The following is a 25668-nucleotide window of genomic DNA, read 5'->3' on the forward strand; positions in this document are numbered from 1 at the left end:
CTCAAGGAAGGATATATCAAAGGGGACATGATGAAGCACATTTCACCAAAATTCTTCTACACTCATGAGCTTCAAAAGAATGGTGAAATTGATGTACAACAAATTCGGTCATGTGACAACCTTGCTGATTTATTCACGAAATCATTACCGAATTCAACATTTGGGAAGTTACGACATAACATTGGAATGCGGCGACTTAAGGATTTGTTACAACAAAACTTCAGAGAATGATTAGTTTTTCCAAGGGGAGATTATACTCTTTTTCCTTTGTCAAATTTTTATCCCACTGGGTTTTTTTTTTGGCAAGGTTTTAACGAGGCAGTCTATGATCCACCATATAATAACAATCAAAGGGGAGTGTTATGAATTGATTGTTATATTCAAAGGTTAAATAGTAAAGTTACATGTAGGAGTAGAAAATTTGCAATTCATTTAATGTACTTGTTCCCTCCTTGGCTATAAATAGCCACATTCAGGAAGAAGGAAGAAGCAAGAGATCATCCCGATCATCTTCTCTGCTATTTCTCCTACTCAGCTCTCTCCGATAAAAATATAGTAGTTATTTTAGTAGTTCTTTTATTGTGCTATTTTATTGTTACTATAACCAATATTTTATAAAAGAAATGAGTTAGACGGGACCCTGAAAATTGAAAATTGGGTATTTGTCGGTCCTTAATTTAATTTAATATAATTTTGAATAAAAGATAGATAAAAAGGGGAGATAAAATAAAAGTAATTAATAAACAAATAAGCGCGAAACGAGAATTAGGGTTTTGGTAAAATCCAAAGGGGCTTATTATTAGATACAAAACCGAGCTGTATGTATAGTATTATCACCTGCAATGCTCAACCTCCGTCTCTCTGGCCGTTAAGTGCTATAACACAAATCTATCCCTATCTCAATTCACAATGATGATTGATATATATCGAAGCAGCTCCTTGGAATACAAGCCGACTCCAGTTGTGGCTCTAGCCACTAGTCCCGACCAATCTCAAGTCGCTGCCGCTCGCGAGGACGGCTCGCTCGAGATTTGGCTCGTCTCTCCCGGCTCCGTCGGCTGGTATCGTCAGCTGGTATCCTTATCCATATTCTCCTTTTATTATTATTATAATTAAGCTTTTTTTTTTAATTTAATTTATGAGGTTTTATTCAATTTGTGTTGATTTTATGTATAGACGATACACGGAGATCCTAATTCGAGGATTTCGTCGTTAGTTTGGTGCGGTAGTGGAGTCGATGGAACTGGCCGCTTGTTTTCTGCTAGTATTGATGGTTCCGTTTCCGAGTGGGACCTTTTTCATTTGACACAGAAGGTTTGTATTGGAGTGTCGATTTTTTAGCAATTCTGTTTTAATTTAGAGTAATGTTGACTTTTCGGAATATATAATTGGCTTAGGTGGTTAGTTAGGAATGAATTCAGTAACCGTGTGTCTATTGAAATCAACTCAATTGACTGTATTGTGTAAAGTTAGTATTGTAGGAGTAGGCGGAGGTTAATGTGTTGAAGAGTACTTAATTAGGTAATGTACTAATGTGTATTCGAATGTCCAACTTTGAGCATTTCTGTTTTTAATTAAGGTAATGTTGACTTTTCATTATATATAATTGGCTTAGTTAGTAATGAATTTTGAAGTCGACTGAATTGACTGTATTGCCTATTGTGAAATGTAGTATTGTAGGCATAGGAGGAGGTTTACGTGTTGAAAGGAGTTATATGTTTAATTAGGTACTGTGTTGTGTATGCAGATTGTGGTAGATTCCATAGGTGTCTCGATTTGGCAAATGGCTGCCAGACCTTGTAATCATTTACAGAGTGAAGATAAAAAAGAAGATACGGAATTTCTCGAAAATGGAGATGTAAAAAATAGGATTAGTGGGAGTAGTAGTGATGATGATGAAAAATCAGGCAGCGAAAGTGAAGATGATGATCAAGTTGAGCTATGTGAGGGATCTGTTATTGATAAAACTAGTGTAGCTATTGCTTGTGATGATGGTTGTGTTCGGATTTATACCATTTCCGACTCAAACGAGTTAGTGTACAACAGATCGTTGCCCAGGGTCAGTGGTGAGATAACCTTTTCCTGGTTGAAAGTGTGATTTTTACCAGCTGTTTTTTTGGATAAATTTACTTATTCAACTTGTTATTTTATATGCAGGGCGAGTCTTGAGTGTGACTTGGAGCCCTGATGGAAATAAAATATATTCAGGGAGCAGTGACGGGTATGTTTGTTTTAGTATATGCTGAGATATGCATATTGCATGATGCATTATAACCTTTACTTATTTTCTAGATACATCTTTTACATATGGTTTTAAAAAAATAAAATTGAAATATGATAAAATATTGATGTATGTTTCTGGATTTTTTCAGCTATCTTTAATACACTTTTTTTCGCTCGTCAAATATTAATTCTCAGGTTTATAAGATGCTGGGAAGCAAAAACTTCTCAGGAGATATACAGGATAACAGTTGGACTTGGAGGGTTGGGTAGTGGACCTGAACTCTGCATATGGTCATTGCTTGCTCTAAGGTTCAATATGAATTCTTCCTGCAAGTAAATTATTACAAGCTCCGCCTTTAGGTTGTAGATGTGCTAACAGCTGCAACCTTTTGAATTCAGGTGTGGTTCTCTTGTTAGTGCAGATAGTAGTGGTTCTGTTCAATTCTGGGACAGTCAATTTGGTACCCTTTTGCAGGCGCATTCTCGTCACAAAGGCGATGTAAATGTTCTAGCTGCAGCTCCCAGCCATAACAGAGTGTTTTCTGCTGGTTCAGATGGTCAGGTGTGGATAGGGTTTCTTTTCTAACTTTTAAATAAAATTGTTTATTGTAATGAAGTTCCTTTCTCTCTTTTGTCTTTAATATTTGGTCACCAGAAAGTTATTTTATAGGAACGACTGTAGTAAATTAATACACTTGCATCGAATAGATCTCTATTCTCTTATTCTATCTGTTCTGCCTTATCAGTACATACTGTAGTTATACTTCTTTTGTCAAACAGAGTTTTTCGGGTAGATTCAAAAAAATATCATGACTACAAAAGATTGTCTTGCATTAAAATTCATGTACGTTAAATGTTAAATATCCAGACATGAGATACAAGCGCAGTCATAAATTGTTTCACATGAGAAAACTCCAGCTTTATATAGAAGAACGGAAGTGAACAGACTTAACAGAGGAAATATCAGAGATTAGGAGAATCGATTATATATAGTTCAGAATTAATATTCAAGCTATCAAAAAATATTTTAAAATAACATTTTTCTTATTGGAGTGCCTTACAGTTTTAAAAAGCTTTCTTATCTGTCGTAAGAAATGAAAGAGATCTGGGTAACAAAGGTGCTTTATTTGAATCCCTAAACTTGATCCGGAAATCACATGCGGAAAGGTGAACATATCGGAAGTCTAAGATATCAATCTTGGACTCTTATTAATTTTTTTTGCGGCAGACTAGATTTCGAAGTATTTTATCAATCTAGTTTGGCTTGTATAAATAAAAAGTGTTTTTGAGCTATTTAGAAACTTGGTATAACCATACTAATCTTTAGACATTGAATGGTAATCAATTTCACTACCAATAGTTGTTTGATTTCATTAGGAAGGCAAGTAAGATGTATAGAATGGTTTTTTCTTGAGAATGAATAATATGACCTTTAAATTATGTTCTGTTGTGTTCTAAAATTGTGAACAAGAAGTTATCGAAGTAAGACAAAAACCAACTTAGGATATCATTAATTGAAGAAAATATTTATTTCCATCAATACAAATGGGCAGAGTAAAGAAACTAGAAGTGATATTTATATTATATGTTGATGGATAAGATAAATTAGGTCTACTTCATTTAGTAGTTCAATAAGATTAATAATAGTTTATTATTGTTAACAATCATTAATTTGCATGATTCTAGAGTATTTGGTAGCATAAAAGTTGCATAGCTTGATTGGATATGTGATTTAGTGGTTTGCAGATTGATTAATAAAAATGAATTGGAGTTTTTCTGTGGATTTTTGCTCCGTGTTACATATTTTTGGGTAGAAGGCAGTTAATTAAGATAATTAATAATTATTATATTTTGATTCCTTGTATTGACTTTATTAAAAAGGGGGTATATATACAAAAAATCAGTGGCTCAATAATAAGTCACTAGTTCAGTTATTTTGAGGTGTTTTATATTTACGTTGTTGATTTAGGTACCCATTTGTTACTTTGCTGCACGTCATTATGGATTGTTCTTTAAAACATCTCTGTCTAATGCTTAATGTCGTTAAAATTTTTGTTCATGCATGATTGATCTTGGTGTAGTATTGATGGTACCATGGTTAATCACTCTGTCAGAAAATTAAACGATGGAATGGCTATGTTAGTGCTCCTTAAGTCTCCAAATCAGAAAATTGTAATCTGTGCGTAGCACATTGAAAATCAATTTTGCTAATCTTTGCTCATTTTGCATCTTCCTTATTTGTTTATATTTAGTCAAATCCTTACATGGTGAGGTGTTATACTCGTCCTTATTGATAGGTTGCTCGTCTTTATAGGTTATACTTTATAAGTTATCAAGAGATGCCGTTCAATCTATTGGTAGTGAATCTCATGATAGACCAACAAGAAAATGGGTCTACATTGGTTATGTAAGAGCTCATACCCATGATGTAAGGGCCTTGACAGTTGCAGTACCTATCAGTCGAGAAGGTTTGCACTGTGTTTTTGAATGTACTTATGATGATTATAGTAGAGTTGGCTTTTACTCATCACAAGTTATTATTCTCCCATGGCTCATAAAATTTACCACTTAAACACAGATATGGTCCAAGAAGATAACATGAAGCGAGTTCGTGGTAGGCCTAAACCCCTTGAGTTTAGTTACCACAAGTTGGCTCACTTGGGCGTTCCCATGCTTATCTCAGCTGGTGACGACACAAAGCTTTTTGCATATTCTGCCAATGACTTTACTCAGTTCTCCCCGCATGATATATGCCCGGCACCACAAAATCCACCCATGCAACTAGTGCTGAATACAGTTTTCAACAAGACTACTTTGCTTCTGGTCCAGGCTTCTTACTGGCTAGATATCTTATGTGTGCGTACAAAATCTGGAAGTAACCCTGATGGAAGTTCTGGATCTTCTGTCGGAATCGCAAATACAACTTTGGTTGTTAGAGTAAAAAGTAAGGCTTCTCGTAAAATCATTTGTAGTGCCATTGCCTGCTCAGGAGATCTTTTTGCATATTCTGATCATGAGAAGCCCAGCCTATTCAAACTATCAAAAAGCGAGGCTGGAAAAGGTCAGTGGGTTCTTGGAAAATTAAAACTACCGAAATTACCATTTGCCCATTCAATGGCTTTCAGTTTTGATTTCTCTCGACTGATGATAGCTGGACATGATAGAATGATATATGTAAGCTTTCTTTCATTTTCAACTTGTCTATATTTTCCTCTGCTAACTGTAACTATGGTATATGAAGTCTTTCTAGGAGATAGTTCTGCATCGATTACAACCTAACCAATATCTAGAATGCTAAATTGTTATGTTTTGAGTATCGCTACTTATGCCAAGAGTCACATATTTTGCTGCAATTTAAAATTCAAATGCAAAATATATGTTCTGTATGCACAAAACATATTATGCATCAATATTATTTATACAAAACATAATTAGTAGGTCTATTTTTTTCTCCAGTTGTCCGCCATCTCAAATCTGGCATCTTCATATTCCAAACCTTCATCTTTTATTTTGCTTTTATGTTCACTCTAATTGCTATATTTATAAATTTTAACCAATAAAGTGATACTAAAATGCGTCTTATCCTGGAGTAAGAACCTGAAACAGTCTCAGCCGAGCTAAAATGGATTGTAGATAGTTATCCTGTGTATCGTTGGACTCACTTTTAGTTCAAATTACACAGTTATATGGATGCTACAATTTTCTAAAGCTCAGTTTGATTACTCTTTGATCAATCCAGTAACTAAAAGAGTTCGGAAAAGACATAAGCTCTTTTGATACAATGCGTGCTGTTGCAATCCTTCCAAGCAATGAACAATGCATGTATTAGTGTTAAATATTGATTAACTGCCTCCAGAGGAGTGTCCCTCTCCTGCTCTCGAGCAAACTGGATGCTTTATTTTAGCCTGATATGCTGGTCGAATTGTCTTATCAATAGTTGTCTCTGTGGCTTTATGCCAGGACAACCTGCCAAGCTTCTGGACAGGCTCACCTTGCCCAGTTGAGTAATTCACGTGCCCAAGAGTCCTGGCAACGCCTTGGTTGTCTCGGCAGGTGCATGGGGTCAGTATGGCGTTTGAAGAAGCCATGACAATACAACTCGTTAAAGAATGAGGTAAAGAATAAAACTCTTTTTTCGCGACACAGTCTTTCCTTTTTCCAGTGCGACGGACAGAGAGCCTTTATCAAGACTGATAACGGAACAAGTCATTAAGTGGTACCCACGTTATGGTAAGGAGACGCTAATGACAGGCGGGAAGAGTATATATTAGAGATAATTGTTTTCTTATCTCAAATATATCTCTTCTCTTGGTTTTTAAATATATTAATTTTAGCAGTTGTGATCTTCAGTATATGAGAGTTAAATTACAGAGTTGATGAATATTTTGAGAAAATCTGTGGGTTAGAGAATTTGAGTAATTTAACGATTGTCTGCAGTCCTTTGTTTCTTTTTTTATACTTTTGTCCCACCTCAAGTTGTAATAAGAGCCCTAATATACCACCATGTCCCTTCCAATGTTCTTCTGTGTATCAGTCTCAAATTTCTGTCCAACCCTTGCAGGCTGCAGCTATAAACAGTGCTGAAGGACTTGCAAAATCGTAAAATTGTCACCATAATAGTCTATATATTGGTTGCATTTCATGCCCTATCCTCAAAATGACCTTTTGAAAGTTAATTTAAATCCATACAACTTGTTTTATTCAGATTGTACACAAACATTGCAATACCATTAACTCCGACAACTCAAAATTGGAAGCCTCCGTTAATTCTGAGCAGGTTCCCAAAGTCAGTAAAAGAAGGAAGAACCGGATCTGAATGATAGGTAAAAAGGGCGGGAAAGAGCATGGACTCCGAAAGAAGTTACCTGGATTAATGGTCAACTCGTCGAAAACTGCTGCCGTCAGCCACCACTGGTCCTTGTCAACAGGTTTAGCATGAGCCGTCACTGTTGTGTATGAGCTAAAAGAGGGGCGGGAAAGAACATGGAGTCCGAAAAAAGTTACCTGGATTAATGGTCAACTCGTCGAAAACTGCTGCCTTCAGCCACCACTGGCCCTTGTCAATAGGTTTAGCATGAGCCGTCACTGTTGTGTATGAGCTAAAAGAGAAACCTCGATTCCACTCTTATCTAAACTACCTATACTCTATAATTAGAGCCAAAACATTAAAAGTTTTGGTTGGTCAGTCGGTAATTGGGCCGGATTGAAATAATATATATATCATTATATTTATGGGCTGAATTACGTAATATTGTATTTATGTCAATTTATATTGCAAATATGCTTTACATCCTATTACAATTTTGATAATGTCATTTCTTATCTAGAATACTTATAATATTGCCCATTAAAGCGGTACGTGAGCTGGGTTCAGAACGTCATGAGACAGAGCGCTCTTGTGATGAAGATGAACGGGGCTAAGCGATTCTTTTTGCCACTATAATTTTGAAAATGAACGTTCCCTGGCGCAGCTGGGCAATCCTGGACTTGAACTAGAGACCTCGCCTGTGAAGCAGTTCTATAACAAGTCAAGACAACAAGAAAGCAAGAAAAGGGTAGCGATTGGTTTGGGAGCGTCACGGGGGAAGAAGATAGAAGGGTAACCTATGACACCGGGGGAAGATGCTCAGCTCCGCACAACATCGGGATTGGCTCATATAAGGTTAATCATACCATACCATAACATTACATAAATAAATTTATTCAATTCAATTTAAAATTTTCCACCTAATCCTGTATATATCAATTAATAATTACAAATTCTATATACTGTGTCAATACTTAATATATATATGCATGTGCTTCACGCAGGCCCTGTAATGCTAGTATCTATCTTATTTGGTATATTAGATATATTAATTTCTGCGTGGAATTGGCAAAAAGCGCACAAAATCTGCAGATTTATAAAAGATTACAAGAGATTATATAGATAACTATTATTTGGAAGCCAAGTAATTTCGTCAACTCTATACTTATCTATATGTACTGCCATAACTAATTGCAAACATATATAATCCTTAATTTGTCGACTACTGTAATCTAGAATGTTCCTAACTAGATAATATAATTATTGATTACAAACATATTTATAATTAAATAACAAAATAAAATAATTAGCAAGTAATTTAATTATTTCAGGCTCATCTCTATCCTCTCCTTTGAGAAACACCCCACCACGAATTTTAAAATACAGAAAAATAGCAACCCTCAACCGCCAAACAGGACTCCACATGAGTTGGACATAAATTGTTGAACACCATCAAGATAATAAATTAGGAATTTTGACTTCGTAAAACCATTCTGGAATAATGAAATCATACTGTTGCACCTAACTTCGAGGGATTTTCCGGATCAGTGTTATTTTATGTTCGGGCTTATTATCTTCCACATGAATAGAATCATCTACACTTATAAAGTTAGCAAAGTCCTCATATACTATAGAGTCATTTCAATCTTTTGCAGAAACAAATTTGTTGTCTCCATTATCTCGATCTTTTGCAGGACCTGCTCGTTAATAATGAGTAGACTTTTTCTTGTTTGGAGGAATCAAATCTTGCATGGTGCTTTCATTCTTTCTGGCCCCATCAGTGACATCATTTCATATTCAGTATCCAATTTTGCAATTATTTCATCATACCATTGGCAAAACCGTCTTTGAAGTTTCCAAAAATTTCAAAACAGTCTGAAGATTCAAAAAATTGCACTTCAACCCTTACAAAATTTCTACCCCAACACTTTTTTTCATTATTTATAGGATAAGCCCTTTAAGTTTTTTTGAAATTTAAGTGCTTTTCATTACTTAGGACTATGCCCATAGTTGTTACAACTGTCCTTTTGCTTGTTCAAGTCCAAAAGGCGAAAACAATGGTGGTTCTACGCTTTTCTTTGAAAATGACCACCACTTTCAAAAGGTGATTCTCAAGAGCTAGTATGTGAAAAATGCATGCGCTCTTGAACAAGAAAGGATGACCTGATGTTGCTTGCTTTGTAATAATTCGTCATGACTCTTGATTTATAAAAAATTGGTAGGTATTGTTTTTGGAGAAAGATGAAATCTACAAGATGAAGATGCTTGACGAGTAAACACAATGTGATGCCATTTTTTTTGTCTAAAACAATTGTTTGTATCTCAAATATATGGGTATATTATATATATACACATGTATATATATTTGTTTATTTATATCTGTACTCCACCATGGAGTGTGTGCGTCTCTTTGCTTTAAAATTAGAATCACCTTGCTCTTAGTTGCCCTTTGAAGATAGTTATTTGAGCATCTATTGTGATCGAAACTTATATAATCTTATGAAAGCTCGTGAGATTAAAGGCGCTTGGAATGCGCTTTTTTGTGCCTTGCTCTAAGGCGCACTTTTGACAACATTGTTTTAAAGCATGAAAATGATTTAGAAAATGATTATTGCTGAACGCCACCCATTACCACTAATTATACTGCTTACAAGGAACACAAAGTTGCTTTGGACCTTGATACCATACAGATCAGATAAAGTGGATTGAGTTGCTGAATATTGCTAAAATTGAAACCTTGACTTGTGGAGTTTTTGTTCTAAAAAGTTTATTTCAAGCCTAGTTATAAGGGCTAATCCTCTATCGTCTTGTCCTTGGCATCCGAGGTCCTAGATTCAATTCTCACTCACCCCAAGATTTATCTAAAAAGGATACCACTTATTGTGTTATAAGCTATACTAAAAGGAAGTACAGAATTTCTATGTGAAATTCTGGTTTCAGCAAGAAGAGTACCAATGTGCTGATCGGTATCTAATGCAGTATGTGATGGTGATAACCAATTCAGTTGTCTTTATCTTTTTTTAAATTTATCTTCAGTTAATATCCCCCCCAGTTTCCTTGATGCTATCTCTATTCACTTGTGTTCCTTTGTATAATGTTCAACTAGTTGACATGGCCTAATAGAGATTTAAAACTTAACACCCAAATCATTTCTCGTAGATTTAGGCAAATAAAGAAAGTATATTTATGTCTAACGTAATCAAGATTTTCTGTTACGTTTCTCTTCTGTTGCATGTAATTTTTGCTATGCCTACTCACATTTTGGACCAAAGAGTCGACCTTTCTATTAGTAGAGTACGCCAGTTTCCCAAAATATGTTGATTTTAGTTGATTCATCCAAGTAAGCCAGTCTTCTAATATGCAGGTTGTAAATGTGGAAAGCTTGACACTGATGCATACATTTACTCCTTATCGCAAAGAGATTGATAAAGAATTGCCTCCCAGAGAGCCACCCATTACAAGGATGTGTACTAGCTCCGATGGTCAGTGGTTAGCAGCTATCAATTGCTTTGGAGATGTTTATTTATTTAATCTGGAAATTCAAAGGTAAGAGCTGATGCGTAACTATGAATGGACCCTCATATTTTTATGTTGCTAAGATTAATTTTAGATAATCACTTATGAAAAGAATAATAACAAAAGCTTCAGTTATAAAGGAGTTGCATTGTGTGTACATCTGTTATTGAGTTGCATGAACTCATGCTTTGAAATGCAGTTTTATATTATGTGCGCCACCTTGTTTTGCTAAAAATAAAGATCCTACTCTCTTATAAGATGTGGTCATGTAGTTCAGTTTGAATTGGATATTTAAAAGTATAAACTGCTCTATTTTGAAGCTTCAAGGCCAAAGTTATCTTCCCACTCATACATTAATCCTTGTTCTGCATTTTTCCTGCATCAAATATGGTTAAAATTTCGTTAATATTATTCGTATTCTAGTACCTAACTTCGAATTTTTTTAACTACAAAGAACGTACCATTCTATGAAAAGTTCCATTTTGTTACATATAGTGTAAATTATATTATATTTAAGTATTAATTTAAATTTACTTAATATGCTTATTGCAATCCAATTAGATTAACCTATATACTTGAACTTGTACAGGCAGCACTGGTTCATATCAAGGTTAGACGGCGCATCTGTTACAGCTAGCGGCTTTACTCCTCAAAACAGCAACATCCTTATAATAGCCACCTCTTCAAACCAAGTGTATGCATTTGATGTGGATGCCAAACAGTTGGGAGAATGGTCTATGCGACACACGTTTCTTATGCCTCAGAGATACCAAGAATTTCCCGGAGAAGTCATTGGGCTTTCTTTTCCACCATCCCTGAATTCGTCATCTGTTATCATCTACAGTGCGAGGTATGTGGTTCTGTAATTATATTCACATCAGTGTGTATCTCAGTGGCTTACATAAAAACCTCTTTGCATGTTAAGGGTAGTGACTTGGGAAACTTCCAAGTTCCAACTTAATTGCGGATCCTTTCCTCTGTGACTCGTTTGTGAATATTGTAAATGCATATGTAATTTTAGTGGGTCAAATGCGTGAAATTGTGGTTGAGGGTGGTGACTTATAGGCTGTAGCTCCTATACCAGAACTTCTTAAAAGGGAATTTGTGTTTGTGATGAATTACTAGTCTTTGTATATGTGCTTTTGTCTAGAATGCAGAAAACTAGAATGTGCTGTTGTACACAATAATTGAACTCGTCTAAGCATTAGATACCAAAGTGCTTACCCAAACCTACCAACACAAGCTTCGGCATTAAATTTGTAGATGCTTGGTACTACAACAATAAAGGATAGTGACCATCACCCCTCCTTTCCCCCTCCCATTTTTAAACCACAAATAAGGGGCCTTTATATCCTTGTATCCACCTGCTTTTGGAACTAGATAATATAGATAATTTGACTTATGCTTCGAAATTAAGACTTCTCCATTTTAAGCTGTGGCAAGTAAACTTCAATATAGGCTAATCGAGTTGGAATTGAGATTAATTATTCAGAAGTCAGAATGCAATCAAAAGGAATGCTTCAATCTTGACTACCACTTAAGCTTGGACTAGCACTTGCGAACTTTAAACAGTGCAGTACTGAAATAGTGAAATGATCAACTTTGTTCATACAGAGCTTAGAAATTAAATTTGAGCAGCAAACTGACATAGCAAAATCAGTTTAGTGGCATTGTATTGACATTATAATGAAGAACCGAAGGTGTGGTATTTTTATGTTTGATGTGATTAGGATTGGCAAATGAGATTCATTGAAGTATAATTTACTAACTTATAAAATAATCTTTTGGTATAATTGTGGAAAAGCAGAGAACTTTTGCGGACAGTAAAAAAGCAAGTCTCATTTTATTTTGTCCTTGTAACGTGTATGATTTGCTAGCTATACTGATAGTTACAAGTGTACAAGTGATCACTATCTCTTTCTAACAGACTGTTGCATAAATCTCAGTTTCAGGTCGATTATTTAACTTTGAACATCTGTTCTCTTCAAGACTTGTGCATGCATTTTTGTTTTTATTGCTATATAAAGAAGAAATTTAGGTAATTATGGAAACAAAGAAAGTAAAGAACTAGATGAACAGATATAAAAACTGGATTTTAGGCCTGAACTGGTCTATTACCAATGTGTTCAAATCACAACACGGATCCATCTTGGAATAAAATATAGGAGATGAGATACATAATTCTTTTCCAACAAAGAAAAAAGAAAAGTGAGAACAAAAGTAAATTTTATATGACTATCTCTTTTGAATTTTACAATTTTTGCAACATAAAAAATATGCCGTGTTGTTTTTGTCAATTTGTCATATTTGGCTTGTGGCTGTAATGATCCATGTTTTATGCTTCAGGGCTATGTGCTTGATTGATTTTGGATTACCAGTTGTTCGTGACGATGACCTTGAATTGGTTAACTGTCATGCTCCACCACCATTGAGTAAGTCACAAAGTTCTTCAGCTAATGGAAGATTGAAACGCAAGCTAAAAGGACGTGATATTGAAAGTAAACACGCTGGTAGAAAAAACATTGAAATTTGTGGTTTTAGAGATCCTGTTTTGTTTGTTGGCCATATTTCGAAAGGTTCTCTCTTGATTATAGATAAACAATGGATGGAAGTGGTTAAAACACTTGATGCTCCGCCTTTGCATAGATATATTTATGGTACATAAGTCCATATCTATAGGGATATTTCTGATAGCAATAGGTGGGAGAGCTCAAATATAGCAATTGATCCTCCATTTCATGTTGTCGCCATGAGGGTTTTAAAGCATTTTTTGTAATGTATTTTATACTTGATTAACATGCCAAGTAAAGTTTAGTGCCTTTCTTAAAACCTAACCTTGTATTGCCCTACTTGTGTGGTGCGTTCTCCCATGCTGAAGATAAAATTATCTTAATTACTGAACATAAAATGTCAAACTGACCTATTTTATCATCATTGGAATTATGTGTTGTCTGACAAATTCATCTAGAAAATACACAGCTATAAATCCTTGCTAATTTTTTTGTTTTTACAATATCTTTACGAGCCGGAACATGTTTCTGGTTGTCACTCTGACCTGTTGAATGCTGTATATAATTTAGCAGGTTATTGCTGATGATTTGGAAGTAATATTTATCTAAAAACTTAGCTGCTTTGCTATTAGATATCTCCTTTGTTTCTCCCTGCACTGGAATAAAGAAGTATTTATCTATTTATTTTTGAAGGCTGCAACACGGTTTAGAAATATTTGCAGAGCTTTCAGTTTTGAGTTGTAGAATGTAATCCTCTGTTTTGTACAGTTGCTTTTTTGTTCACTTGTTATGTTTCAGTAATATTGAAATTAAATCTAGATTTTTTTTACCATTTATTTGATATTTATGCCATACGTCAATGAATGCAACATCTATAAACCCTGAGAAGCAGGAACCCACCCGATGTCTACCCAGAGGCTATTTCGGTGAAAATGAATCTGGAAAGTAGTGGAACTAATATGTAGAAAATTATATCAGAACTTGTTTTTAAAAGAAAATTTTAGGAATATAAGCATCAAGCCTTGGAGCCTGGAGGATATGTTATCAGAAATTCAATTCTAGAGTTCTTCTCTTAGTTCTGCGCTAATTTAGTGACATTTTCCGCAGAAGCATATTCTTTAGTCCGTGTGTAGAACTGGCTACATCTGACCATAAGGTGGACTAAAAATTCGGGTTCAGGTATAAAGTTAAGATCACTATTACGATTTACGACCATGTGATACACTATGATAGCTATGGTAATGGTTCAGTTACTTAACAAGGGAAAAGTGGGTGAATTATAAACTTAAAAAAATAATGAAAAATAATTTTTATCAGGGAAATCCTCAATTAAAATTGATTGGTAGGTGACAGACTTGAGATGCACAAAAGCGCATTGAGCCGGAAAATCCGGATTTTAAAAATCCCGATTTTTTAAAAAGGAATTGGGCTGGATTTTTTTAAAAATCGGGCCGGCCCGGACTTCCTGAAAAAATAAGGCCCGTTTTATGTCCGCGGCTCGGGCCGGATCGGGCCGAACCGGGCTTTATCCAAACTTTTTATTTATATATTAAAAAAATATTTTAATATTTTATATCTCGAATTATGAGTAGTTTAAATACCGGATAAAATAATATCTTGATATATTAGATAAAGTGATAAAGTAGTTTAGACACCGAAGTAAATAATTATTTTTAATATAATATATAAATAATGATATATATCTTAATTGCTTCTAATATTATAATATAATATTTTAAAAATCATAAAAGGTATTGTATATTTTCAAATTTTATATAAAAATTTGGTTTTTTAACCGGATTTTTCAAAAAATCCGGGTTTTTATCCGGGCCGAACCGGGGTTTTTTAGATATATGCTTTTATCCGGGGTCCGGACTTTTCGGGTTTAGCCATGCCGGATTTTCGATAAAAAATGAGGCTCATTTAAGACTTGCGGTTTTTCGGATCTATTTTTTTGGGTTTTTTCCCGATCAAATCAGATCAGATTTTGGGCTTTGGATTTTTTGAAACAGACGCAGATGCAGCTGAGGTAGTCACAGAGGGGCTCCATCAGTCAAGTGGGATTATGAGACAACCTTGATCATAGGTGCCGTCTGCGAAGGTCTATGGAGTGAGAATTGCGCACGCCGAGTTCTTGAATGCTTCTTCAAATTTTGCACCTATTGAAATCACCTAGTAGTATTATTTTAGGTTGCTTCCCTATTTTGATTGCTAAATTTACAGAATTTATAATTCTGACGTTAAGAACTGTGTGTTAATTTAGAAGTTAGTATGCATTTGATTGACTTAGATTCTTACCGTCATAGAGAGGTCCAGTGTCTTCACCCTGCGTAACTTTTTTCTGGCCTTGTCTGTATACTTGTGTTGTAGGGTTTTTGCCTGCAGAATTCAGGAGCCTCTAGTAGGGTACGGATTTCCTTGATTCTTATTTATTTGTTTCATCTATATCAGTATTAGCAATGACTATTACTCTATACTTTGATTTGCTGAGGAATGGTAAAGAATGAACATGGATGGCTAATGAATGGTCCATGAAAAGTCCTTTAAAGAAAGTCACTGCCTATGCAGCTTCCAAGTTCAATCTCGATCTCTTTATGTATTATAGAAATCTTCTGCTGCATTTCTTCTTTTCCTTGAATGTTTTTAGAAGCGAAGCAAGAATTGGAGGTTCTACATTTCTTCTTCTTGATGCACATTTTTGAGCTTTTCAAACATCCTTATATATTGAAGTCAAACAAATTAGACCAAACATACACGGGTTTTCTCACTATTATCCATTTGGCAGTAGGGAGGTTAAAATGCAAACACTCAGCATCTCTACTACAAAGATTCTGTTTTCTTGAGGACAAAATTATATATTGAACTAGGGCCTTTAGTCATCAAATATTACAAGTTCAATAATTAGATATTTGTAATGAATCAATCATTCCCTGACCTGCAGCTGCCAAGCTGGTGGCGGGCCACTTCTTTTGGCCACGTTCTAGAAATATCGATGCTCAAGGGATCTTCCTCATTAGAAAATTTGTCCTGTTAAAGGTTTTAGCTGCTTTTGCTTTCCAGTATACTTATTTGTGGAATGCAAGGTTGCGAGGGCCTGAAGATTTTGTATGTAAATTGGCCCTTAGTGAGAGCAACCACATCATGTACTGTAAATCACTATGTAATTAGGGACATCAGTTGTCAAACTGATTTTATTTTCATGTCATGTTTCTGTCTCAGATCAGCATCTAACCTTGATTACTTTTACAGAAATAAGTTTTCATCTCTAACAGGAGTTCTGTTTGCTTTATTTGAGCATGTAAACTTTCGTTCATGCCAACAAAGGGTTGGTGTAGTGGTTGAGCTCTTGTCCCCCTTGCATGAGATCAAGATTTCGATTTCGATTTCGATTCCTGGTATGTACGTGTGTAATTAATTAGCAAAAAAAAACTTGCATTCCTAAGGAGTTGAGCGATTCAACTGCAGTAGGTAATGCACAACATTATATCCTGTTAATTCTTAACGGCTGTTAGGGAGTGTTTTGAAAGTATTAGAGAAGAGCAAGTCCACTTCATCCTCCCTCACACTTTTGTTTGGTTATGTTATGTAGTTGTGTCTAAAATAGTATTGTCTGTGTCTGTATATAAATGACTAGTTCATTACTACCTTGTACTATCATTTATATGGAGAGATGATTGGTATGAATGCTATATATCTACCTTGTCTCATAAGAAGACCTATATAAACCTATGTGATTTTGGTAATCAATCAAGGTTTTTTTTATGTACGCTTTTTATCTTCTAGTGTTTTCGGCATTCTCTTAAATCGTTTTAGAACAAATATATTTTTCAAAACAATTTTGATATTTTTTCGAAGTGGTGGCAATAATTACGGGTTGGTTGGAGTTTAGAAATACGGGTTGAAATAGAAATAATAAGGATGAGTGAAGGCGCCGGGTTGGTTTGAGTTTGGAAATGGTAGTTGAAATCAAGGACGAGTGAAACTCATCTCATTCCGTTTTATTTACAAGATCTCTCTCATTTCTTTTCATAAAAAAAACTTGGGAGCAATTCCAGGTTTAAATCTAATTTTATTGTTTCGTTCACATGTCGTGTTTCTGTTAGTTATAGTTTTAACTCTATATATGTGTGAACATGTTTGTCTGTCTGGATGTACAAGTTAATATTCTTCATGATGTATAAAAAATTTGTTGATCTGTTTATGCACGCGTGCACTTGAATAGAAAATTTTATAAATTAATTAGGCAGACAAAGAGTAATTAAAAGTTTAAAAACATTGTTTGTATACGGTAATAGTAGTACTTAATGGTGTGTGGACAAATTTACTTAATGGTGTGTGGACAAATCTACATGATCAGACAAGAGATTTGACTTATGATCCAATAGAACATGAATCAATGCTAACCTGCACATATAATCCGCATACAACATGTTAATTTATCCATTCACCGTCTTAGGAGACAATTAATAATTGTACCATTTGTCCGCGCACTTAAACTAAACCAAATAAATCGGGTATGTATCACTTGATCGAAAGTAAGTGTACTATTTATCTATATAGACACTTAAAATAAACCAAACGTATCTGGTATATATCACTCGATTGGAAGTAGAGTAAAAGAAACATAAGATGCACATATTTTTTGTTTTTCCCAAGTAGATAGATTATTTCCGTAAAACCTTGCATAAACACACACTTGTGTAGGATAATTGTACAGAAACCTGGATTATCATATATGCTTTCTGCATCATGTATACCATATGTAGTCTCTGTCCACATGTATGGAGTAGCTGGGAGACAATTAGCAATTGTACCACTTGCCTACACCAACACTTAAACTAAACTAGACTTATTTGGTATGTATCACTAGAATGGAAGTAGAGTTTGAGAAAAATAAAATGCACACATTTTCTGTTCTTTCCAGGTAGATAGATTGCTTCGGTAAATCCTTGTATAAACACGCACTTGTGTAGTATAATTGTGCAGAAACTTGGATTATCATATTTGATTTCTGCATTATGTATTCCATATGTAGTTTTTTTTGTACACACACACCAGAAGTCAAATCACTCAGCTCTCTTAGAAATCTTAACTTCTCTTAGAGATCTTAGAGAAAATAAGACGTTATCCCTGGATAAATTTTTCGATACATTTGTTGGTATTTTGTGACCACATGTATGGAGGATAGGTGGGAAGGGGTTGTCATTATCCTAAAATGAGTGGCATTTCCCAAGAAAAATGTTGCAAGGACTGAGGGAAGGATTAAAGATTTAGAACTTAGAAGAGATGGCCATGCAAACAAAATTGAATAATTGAATGAGTTGGTGTTGTTATTACATGGATCATTCATATATAGTATTTATTGTGTAGCTGTCATTGGATGGTGGGGGATGGTGCTTTCGGTCCCTTTTCCACAAAAGGAGACCATTTTAATCAAAGTTCCATCACAAATATTGTCTTGTTTTTAGTCGTAAATTAAGCATATTTTTACATTATGTATTCAACTAATGTATTTTGCTTTGCTTTGAGCCCTGCCATTTCTTCCAGTAGAATAGGGATGGAGCACTTTGTACACGCCTCTGTTTTAAATTTTTGAATCAATGTCTTCAAGTATTTGAGATGCAAAATTTTGAATCAAAGACTTCAAGGATTTGAGATGGAGATGGGAACAGCAGATACATTCAAATACTGAGTTACAACAGTTGAATCGATAAATTTATGAGAAAATGATATTCAATCAAATAAAATATATATGTTTATACACTTTCAACGCAAAATGAACAGTATACTAATAATGTATTATTTATGTTTGAATTAAACTTATTATTCATATATTTGGTTTGGTTCGTTTCGAATTAAAACTAACATTCTTAATTCAATTACTCATTTGCAAGATTTTTTGTACAAGTTCCTCTTCATCAATTGACCAGTAAATCTCATCTTCGTAAAAATATACTTAGTGATTAACTTATCATATACAAACTATTATCGTCCAAATTCAAAAAGATAATGAATGTGATAAGTACACTAAAAAGCGCAAATCAGATCTATGCAGGGAGTTGACCTTCTAGCGCTTAAGCGATAAAGTGACCGCTTAATCGATTTTAAAAGCTGACCATTAAATGGATTATATATAATTTATTTATATTTTTATCATATTATTCATAATTAGTACATACTTTTCATAATAAGAAAAATATAATAAAATTAATAAAATATGTTGATGACGATACTCGAATCTTGATTTTTTAGTAACAGTTTAGAAAATTAATTTCACAATCATCATTTGTAAAATTGGAGCTTTTTTGTTTGTTTTATTTATTTAATTTTAATTTACCCGCTTACTCCGATTTTGACCCGCTTAAACTGCACTAAACATTTAAAAACCCGATTTTACTTTAATCGAGGCGTTTACATCCCGCTTCCGCTTAATCGGCCGTTTAAGCATCCGCTTAATGCGCTTTTTACAATAATGGATAAGTATAGTAAGTTTAGTGATTAGTTTGCAAGACTTTCTTAGCTCAGTTACTTATTTGCAAGATTTCTGAGTTGGATGACCTATTGCAAGTGAGTTCATAGTTTAATGACATTTTAGCCATTTATCGGCCTGTTTTTTTTGTTATTTACTATGCTTCACAGTTTTTGGTTGTTCACTTGGTGTTTTTGTCTGTACTTTTTACTCAACAGCAACTATTGCTTGAAAGTTCGAAGCATATTTACTTACAATTATTTGCGAAGATTAAGTCACAGATTCACAGTAAATGTAGTATATGACTCGAAACGTAAAAATGGTTTCTGCATGGCAACTAAAGTGTTTACAGGCAATGAGAATTGAGAAAGAACTGAAGAAATGATCGTAAATTTCGGTGCTGCTCATTTATGTTGAAGGGTTTTCAATCTTAATGTGCCCAGGTTGTTTCCGTTAGCACACACAAGAACAATAACATATATGAACATATTGATAAAGATAGCAAAAATAAAGAAAAGAGGGTAAAATAGAGCAGGATCTTTAAAATCTAATGCATTTTTTCCCCTCTCAGCAGCGGCGGCAGAGTGACTGACAAAAGATGCACGTGTCCGCCGTTACTTATTACCACCTCCTTCCCTACAAACCATCTGTGTCCGAAATCAGCTATCATAGAAATCATAGTGTATCATTATTGTTAGTAAATGTGTGTGTATACTAGAGCAGCTACCTACCTGATTTATGAGAAGCTGCTTTTCCTGAAACAGATGAATTTATAAAACCAAAACGTTTCCTCAATCCAGATTTCCCCTGAAAAATATTTTCACCCGAAACTCACACTTAAACATACCCAGTATATCATGCTCGGAAGCAAGGTCAAAGTGGTAGTAGTATATGCTATTTTTTTATACCTTATGCTGAGTTGGAGAGTAGCTCTGGTTTTGCATCATTGAAGCTTGGCTGTGGGAATGACCAAATGGTCCAAACTTGTTCTGAAAAAATCCATGCATTACAAATGAATAATAAAGAACATAAAAGGACTGAGAGCTCTGTTACAAAACAGGGAGAAATACCTTAGCAGGGGAGGTAGCGGTATCATCAAGATAAGTATCTGGCAGTTTCTTATCTTTCATTTTGGTTTTCTGCTTCTTTTTTCCTTTCTCTAAACCCGAAGCTGAAGCCGAGAAGTATGCAGAAGAGTTATCTCGATCATACATACATCTAGGCCCTGATGATGCATCAGAGAGCATCGACAGATCCTCAGTACCTTGGTTCTGATGATCCGCATTCAAGCCTATGCTTCTCCAATGGCTCTTATCATATTGATAAGCAGTTGCAGTTGGTGTATGATCTAAATAACTAGTCCACCCAGATTCACAATCACTACCACCCTCAGAGGTTGACATATTTTTCATGTTTCTTTTATGTGCTTCTCACAAGATAATTTATAGACATAACTGTATTTTTACATGTGATACCTCTAAATTGCAAACAATACCTCCTGTATTTTTCACTTACGACGAATTAATGAACAAATTATTTAAAATGTTCGACCACAAGAATAGTTATTCATTTTTTACACAACTAATAATTATATATAAAATTTAGTGTCACGTCAAATATTTGGAGACCTCACGTACGAAAGAACATTGGTGTTCCAGTTGGTTTATTTTTATTGTGTTCTGAGGGGTCAAGGAAAGAGAAATGAAACAAATTATTGAAAAATGGCGTAAACAGAAAAGGGTAACAAAGGCGAGAAAGGGAAATTAGAAAAGCACATGCCACATTGGTGCAAGAGACAGGCCAGCTCAGTGCCACACGTTACGCCTCCTTATCTATTTAGTGTATAGGTTTATTTTATAGAGTAGACGATTATAAAGGAGGGAAAAGCTTGTTAAGGTTGCCTGGCAGCCTGTAAAACTCATCACTTCTGAGATCTGACTTGTATGATCTAAATTTCTCCCACCAATGCAATCCGCTATCTTTTTGTTGTTCATCGCTCCCACGAGGAAGAGTTTGATCAAGAAACACGGCCACTGCAGCAGCCACTGTCACGTGGGATCCGAAGAAAACAGATACCATGTCATTGAACTGCATGGGGAAAAAAGATTGAAAACTACGAGTTAAAATGAAAAGAAAATAAATGTGAAACTGTTGAAATCACAAAGTTTATGTGTGTTACCCATTGTGCATGTGTATGTATGGGACCGTATTGATGAATGACTTGATGTTCTCTGAAGTACTGAGGAATGGTAAAGCCAAGGGAGAAGGAAAGGCCTAATATCAATTTCGTTCTGAAGCTGTTGAGGTTGCAGAACTGAAGGTTACCTAGTCCTGCAGAAGCTGTACATGCAAGGTCATCAGAACTCGTTTAAGGTCTTTTCATAGAACAATGTAGAGCTCTCAGTTGTAAGTTTACGCAAGCCTGCTCTAGAAAGTACCAAAAACTCGGGAATAATTGCATTCACAAAATACTTACAAACGTATCCGAAGAGTATGCAGTACAAAGCTGCTACAATTGGCATTGGAATTGATGCAAAAATTGCTCCAAATTTTCCTGAAACAACATCAAATTGAAAAATATGAACGACGACGATTTAAGAGCAAAGTATATAATCATATGTGCATAAAACGTTTGGATTTGATCTTTTCCCTACAAACATGGACACATTCTTTTATTATACTCCTCTGCAAAGAAATTTAGAATTAAACGGCAAAGTTGAACTGAGAGTAAGAGGATATGGCTTATTGTTTACGGAAACATAAATCAGAGTCTGCCCTTGCGTTTGAACATTTAAGTTTTTAGTAAAATATATTCAAGAACCAGAGTTGGTAGGTTCTACTTGAATAGTTTTATTTGTAAAACTTTCAAGAAAAAGGATTGAATGAACACTGCAGTTGGATTAAAATTTGGAGAGATCAAGATGACGGGAATGAGAATATCACCTACTACTGAGAATAAAATCATGAAGCCAGCTGAAATCTGAGCAACTCTTCGACTTGCAACTCTTGTTAGTGCCAGCAGGCCGGCATTTTCTCTGAGGAAAAAAAAACAAGTGGAGAAATGTGCACCAAATCAATGCCTGGTTGGCGCAGTTTATTAGTTTTTACACACTTTATTATGCTAATGAGTACAGCTGATATCAATGTCCAATAGCATTAATTTTAACCAGATATGGCAGAAATGTGATTAAAGATTAATCCCGAGTCATAACAAGTAGCAGATATGTGATTAAAGCATAATACTTAAAGAGTTAGGTTTGTTACACTGATGCTGTAGATCCTGTCACACTACCGCAAAATCCATTGAGTAGAGTTCCAATCCCCTGGAGATTTAAAGGTGTCAATATGGGAATCAATGAAAACAGAGTTTTGGACGAGGACTGAACTGTACATACCAGCCAACCTATACCACGGCTCATGATAGATGGTGGCACAGGCGTGGCACTTCCATATCTCGCTGTTGCAATATATGTACCAGTAGACTGCACATCACATATTAGCTAGAGATTTAAACAAGTGTCTTGTAAGTTCTTTAGGCATAAAGATAAAAAGAAGCAAACATGTATATTTAAAATTAGTGTAACAGATTATAAGGTTTTTACGCATATAGCTAAGCCATGTGAAGTAAACCTCAATAGAAGCTACAAAAGAGGAGATTATCATAGCAAAAGCTTCTCCAGTTGTGAATGTTGGAGCCCCCCACTGGAAAGGATATGGAACATAAAACCTGCATGTCGTCAAAACAAAATCTTGCTGAATCACATTTCAATATTACAACACAGGCAGTTTATCAAGGTAGATCATCAAGATTCCACAACCAAGACCACACAAACTGAAAGAGATTACTATATGTAACTGTGTCATATTTTCAAAGAAGCTGAATATTTTGGCCTCTCTACCACAAATTAAGTTGTAATGCAGACAGTTTTCTTATTTAATTATCTATATTGCTGGTTCTGCAACTAATAATGTATTTATATTTCCGGGGGTTCATTGCAAATTTCTTATGCATTATGTTTTCTAAACAAGACTGAACAAATTTTAATAGCTCGCTCTTTACATATGAATAGCTTAATTTTTCAGTAAGTTGTTATGAATTAGCTAAAGTCATAACTCACTAACCAGGGTGCTGCTTTGACAAGTCCAGCGCGATCAGTGCGACAACCAGTCAAAGCATCAGTAGATTTCTTATCTGGACCATCACTCCAAGTAAGAATCCCTGCAAAAACCCATACAATTGCAACAGAGGCTAGTACTGCAAACCGATCACATATAGGTCTTTTCGATTTTATATAGGGAGGGAGATACTGCAAAATGAAAAAATTATCCAACATCACAAGTGCACTAGTAATTAGAAAAAGTTCATCAATACTGATACAATAGGGTTTTATGCAAGTATCTATAAATTATGAAAAAGAAGTGCTTGCCTGTGAGATTATAATCATTATTACCAACTCCGGTAGCCCAATTGCGATACATTTTGCCAGCTAAAAATAGAATGTTAATCAAAAAACATTATGTACCAAAGTGAAAGCTTTGTGAATGAACACAAAAGCTAAGATATGTACAAATTCTATGCAAAAACTAAAAGCTGCTTGTGAACCTTTGAAGGACTTATAAAGCCTTACCATGGGAAATGCAAGATAATAGAGTCCGAGACCGGTGAATGTGACAAGAGGAACAGCTGAAAGAGGGCTAAGAACCCTACACCAAAAAGACATTTCCGATTTATATGCAGTGTAACCAAAAGATTGCTAACAGTGGTCAATTAAAAGGGTATAATCAGTTATGAGTAGATGAGTAAGAGTACCTTGCAACATTTCTCCACAAGCCAAAAAACCCCATAATCATCTGGAAAGCTGAGGTAACAATAAGGGCACCCTGTATCCCTGCCATTGTCTGTGTAAACCGCTGAAAAATCATCCAAAATCCCAACACAAAAATCAGAAAGACTAAAGAGAAAACGAAGCAAGCCACAAATATTACCAAAACCGATGTAACTTGTTTAATTTGAGTAAAATAAAAGCCAATATTGAAGATATCGCATTGCAAAACCTCGTGAGGATCTTTTATTCTTTGATATCTTCGTGCTTGGATGATCGAAGTTATGGGAATCATAAAAGCATATGAACCACCAACTACTGATGGAAGCCGGGTGCCGAATAAGGTCTGCATTAGTGTACTCAGTCCTGAAATGAAGAGTTGTGTTTGTATTACCTTAGCCTTGTGAATCTGCAAAATGCACAAATCGCATTAACATAGCAAGTACTGAATATCATGTAAAATTTATCATATATAAGTAGTAATCGTTTAGAAAAGAGATTAATTCTTACATTGTCACCTCCCATTTGTGGAACTATTATACTTGGAATCAAAACTGTCATACCAAGAACCAAAAGGTAATGCTGGAACCCCAATAACACTGATTCAACTGCAACACATATGAGTTGTTAATAATTCTGGTTTGAGACATGGATTTTTTTTACACAGACAGTTGATGGAGCAAAATTTATGCATGCATCATCTGATATATAAACAAAATATCCTCCAAATTTGCAGAATAATGTATACGTAAATTGCAGAACATGTACGAAAACACGACACAAAATATACAGATGAGAGGAGGAGCATAAAAAACTAACACCACGGAGGAGGACTCTGTACACAGTATTGAACTTCATCAAGTGTCTCCATGGCCGGATGTGGCTTTAATTCAACTTTTTTTACTCCGCCGCCCGCACCACCACCACCACCTGGTGGTTCAGCTTTCTTTGCTCCTCCATCACCACCACTAGACATTTTTGCAGGCAGTAAAAAAATGAAAGACTTGAACACAAGTGATTTAGTATGATAGAATTGTTTAGAAACTGAGAAAGGTACATTTTGATCATTTGTAACTTGTAAAAGATCATGAATTAATGGTATTAATTGTATTTATTGGAAAATTAAGTATAGTCATATCATATTTGGAGATACCAACTTCAATGTGACCGTTACAGTACTAATTGCCATGGTACGTTTACATGAAAATCTTTTCTTTCTCCTATTAAACCAAAAAAATGAAACAAAAAATAATGAAGAGGGTGATAGCTTTGAATTTTTATTTCTTGAACGAGAAATTGTATGAAACATTTGAAAATTTA

The 25668-nt window shown here is 34.9% G+C and overlaps 2 protein-coding genes across 2 annotated transcripts; one reads left to right on the forward strand and one right to left on the reverse strand.

Moving 5' to 3' along the window:
- The first annotated feature begins 763 nt into the window (after positions 1 to 763).
- On the forward strand, positions 764 to 13380 carry LOC141721129 (WD repeat-containing protein PCN-like). Its single transcript, XM_074523889.1, has 11 exons — positions 764 to 1074; positions 1177 to 1314; positions 1748 to 2066; positions 2158 to 2221; positions 2419 to 2532; positions 2623 to 2785; positions 4538 to 4691; positions 4802 to 5397; positions 10395 to 10576; positions 11136 to 11396; positions 12893 to 13380. The coding sequence occupies exons 1-11, from the start codon at positions 910 to 912 to the stop codon at positions 13209 to 13211; spliced, it is 2475 nt and encodes an 824-aa protein (XP_074379990.1). The 5' UTR covers positions 764 to 909; the 3' UTR covers positions 13212 to 13380.
- A 6527-nt stretch (positions 13381 to 19907) lies between these two features.
- LOC141717195 (nucleobase-ascorbate transporter 6-like) lies at positions 19908 to 25405 on the reverse strand. Its single transcript, XM_074519294.1, has 17 exons — positions 25168 to 25405; positions 24859 to 24956; positions 24581 to 24757; positions 24336 to 24436; positions 24154 to 24229; positions 23953 to 24012; positions 23648 to 23832; positions 23156 to 23252; positions 22921 to 23007; positions 22790 to 22848; positions 22469 to 22560; positions 22002 to 22079; positions 21705 to 21865; positions 20596 to 21613; positions 20434 to 20514; positions 20257 to 20332; positions 19908 to 20172 (listed from the first exon to the last, which is right to left on the reverse strand). Exons 1-14 carry the CDS (start codon positions 25322 to 25324, stop codon positions 21395 to 21397), a joined length of 1647 nt encoding a protein of 548 aa, XP_074375395.1. The 5' UTR covers positions 25325 to 25405; the 3' UTR covers positions 19908 to 20172; positions 20257 to 20332; positions 20434 to 20514; positions 20596 to 21394.
- Positions 25406 to 25668: the final 263 nt, after the last annotated feature.

This window comes from Apium graveolens, chromosome 4 (genome assembly GCF_009905375.1).
Source record: "Apium graveolens cultivar Ventura chromosome 4, ASM990537v1, whole genome shotgun sequence".
Classification (NCBI taxonomy): Eukaryota; Viridiplantae; Streptophyta; class Magnoliopsida; order Apiales; family Apiaceae; genus Apium; species Apium graveolens.

Excerpts from the sequence above, each read along its gene's own strand:
- LOC141721129 (XM_074523889.1), top strand. The coding sequence starts at position 910 with ATGATGATTGATATATATCGAAGCAGCTCCTTGGAATACAAGCCGACT. Across the intron at positions 2,067-2,157 it reads ATCGTTGCCCAGGGTCAGTG|GGCGAGTCTTGAGTGTGACT; the intron begins GTGAGATAACCT and ends TTTTATATGCAG. Across the intron at positions 11,397-12,892 it reads GTTATCATCTACAGTGCGAG|GGCTATGTGCTTGATTGATT; the intron begins GTATGTGGTTCT and ends TTTATGCTTCAG.
- LOC141717195 (XM_074519294.1), bottom strand. The coding sequence starts at position 25,324 with ATGTCTAGTGGTGGTGATGGAGGAGCAAAGAAAGCTGAACCACCAGGT. Across the intron at positions 21,866-22,001 it reads CATACTCTTCGGATACGTTT|CTTCTGCAGGACTAGGTAAC; the intron begins GTAAGTATTTTG and ends TTGCATGTACAG. Across the intron at positions 21,614-21,704 it reads TACATACACATGCACAATGG|TTCAATGACATGGTATCTGT; the intron begins GTAACACACATA and ends TTCCCCATGCAG.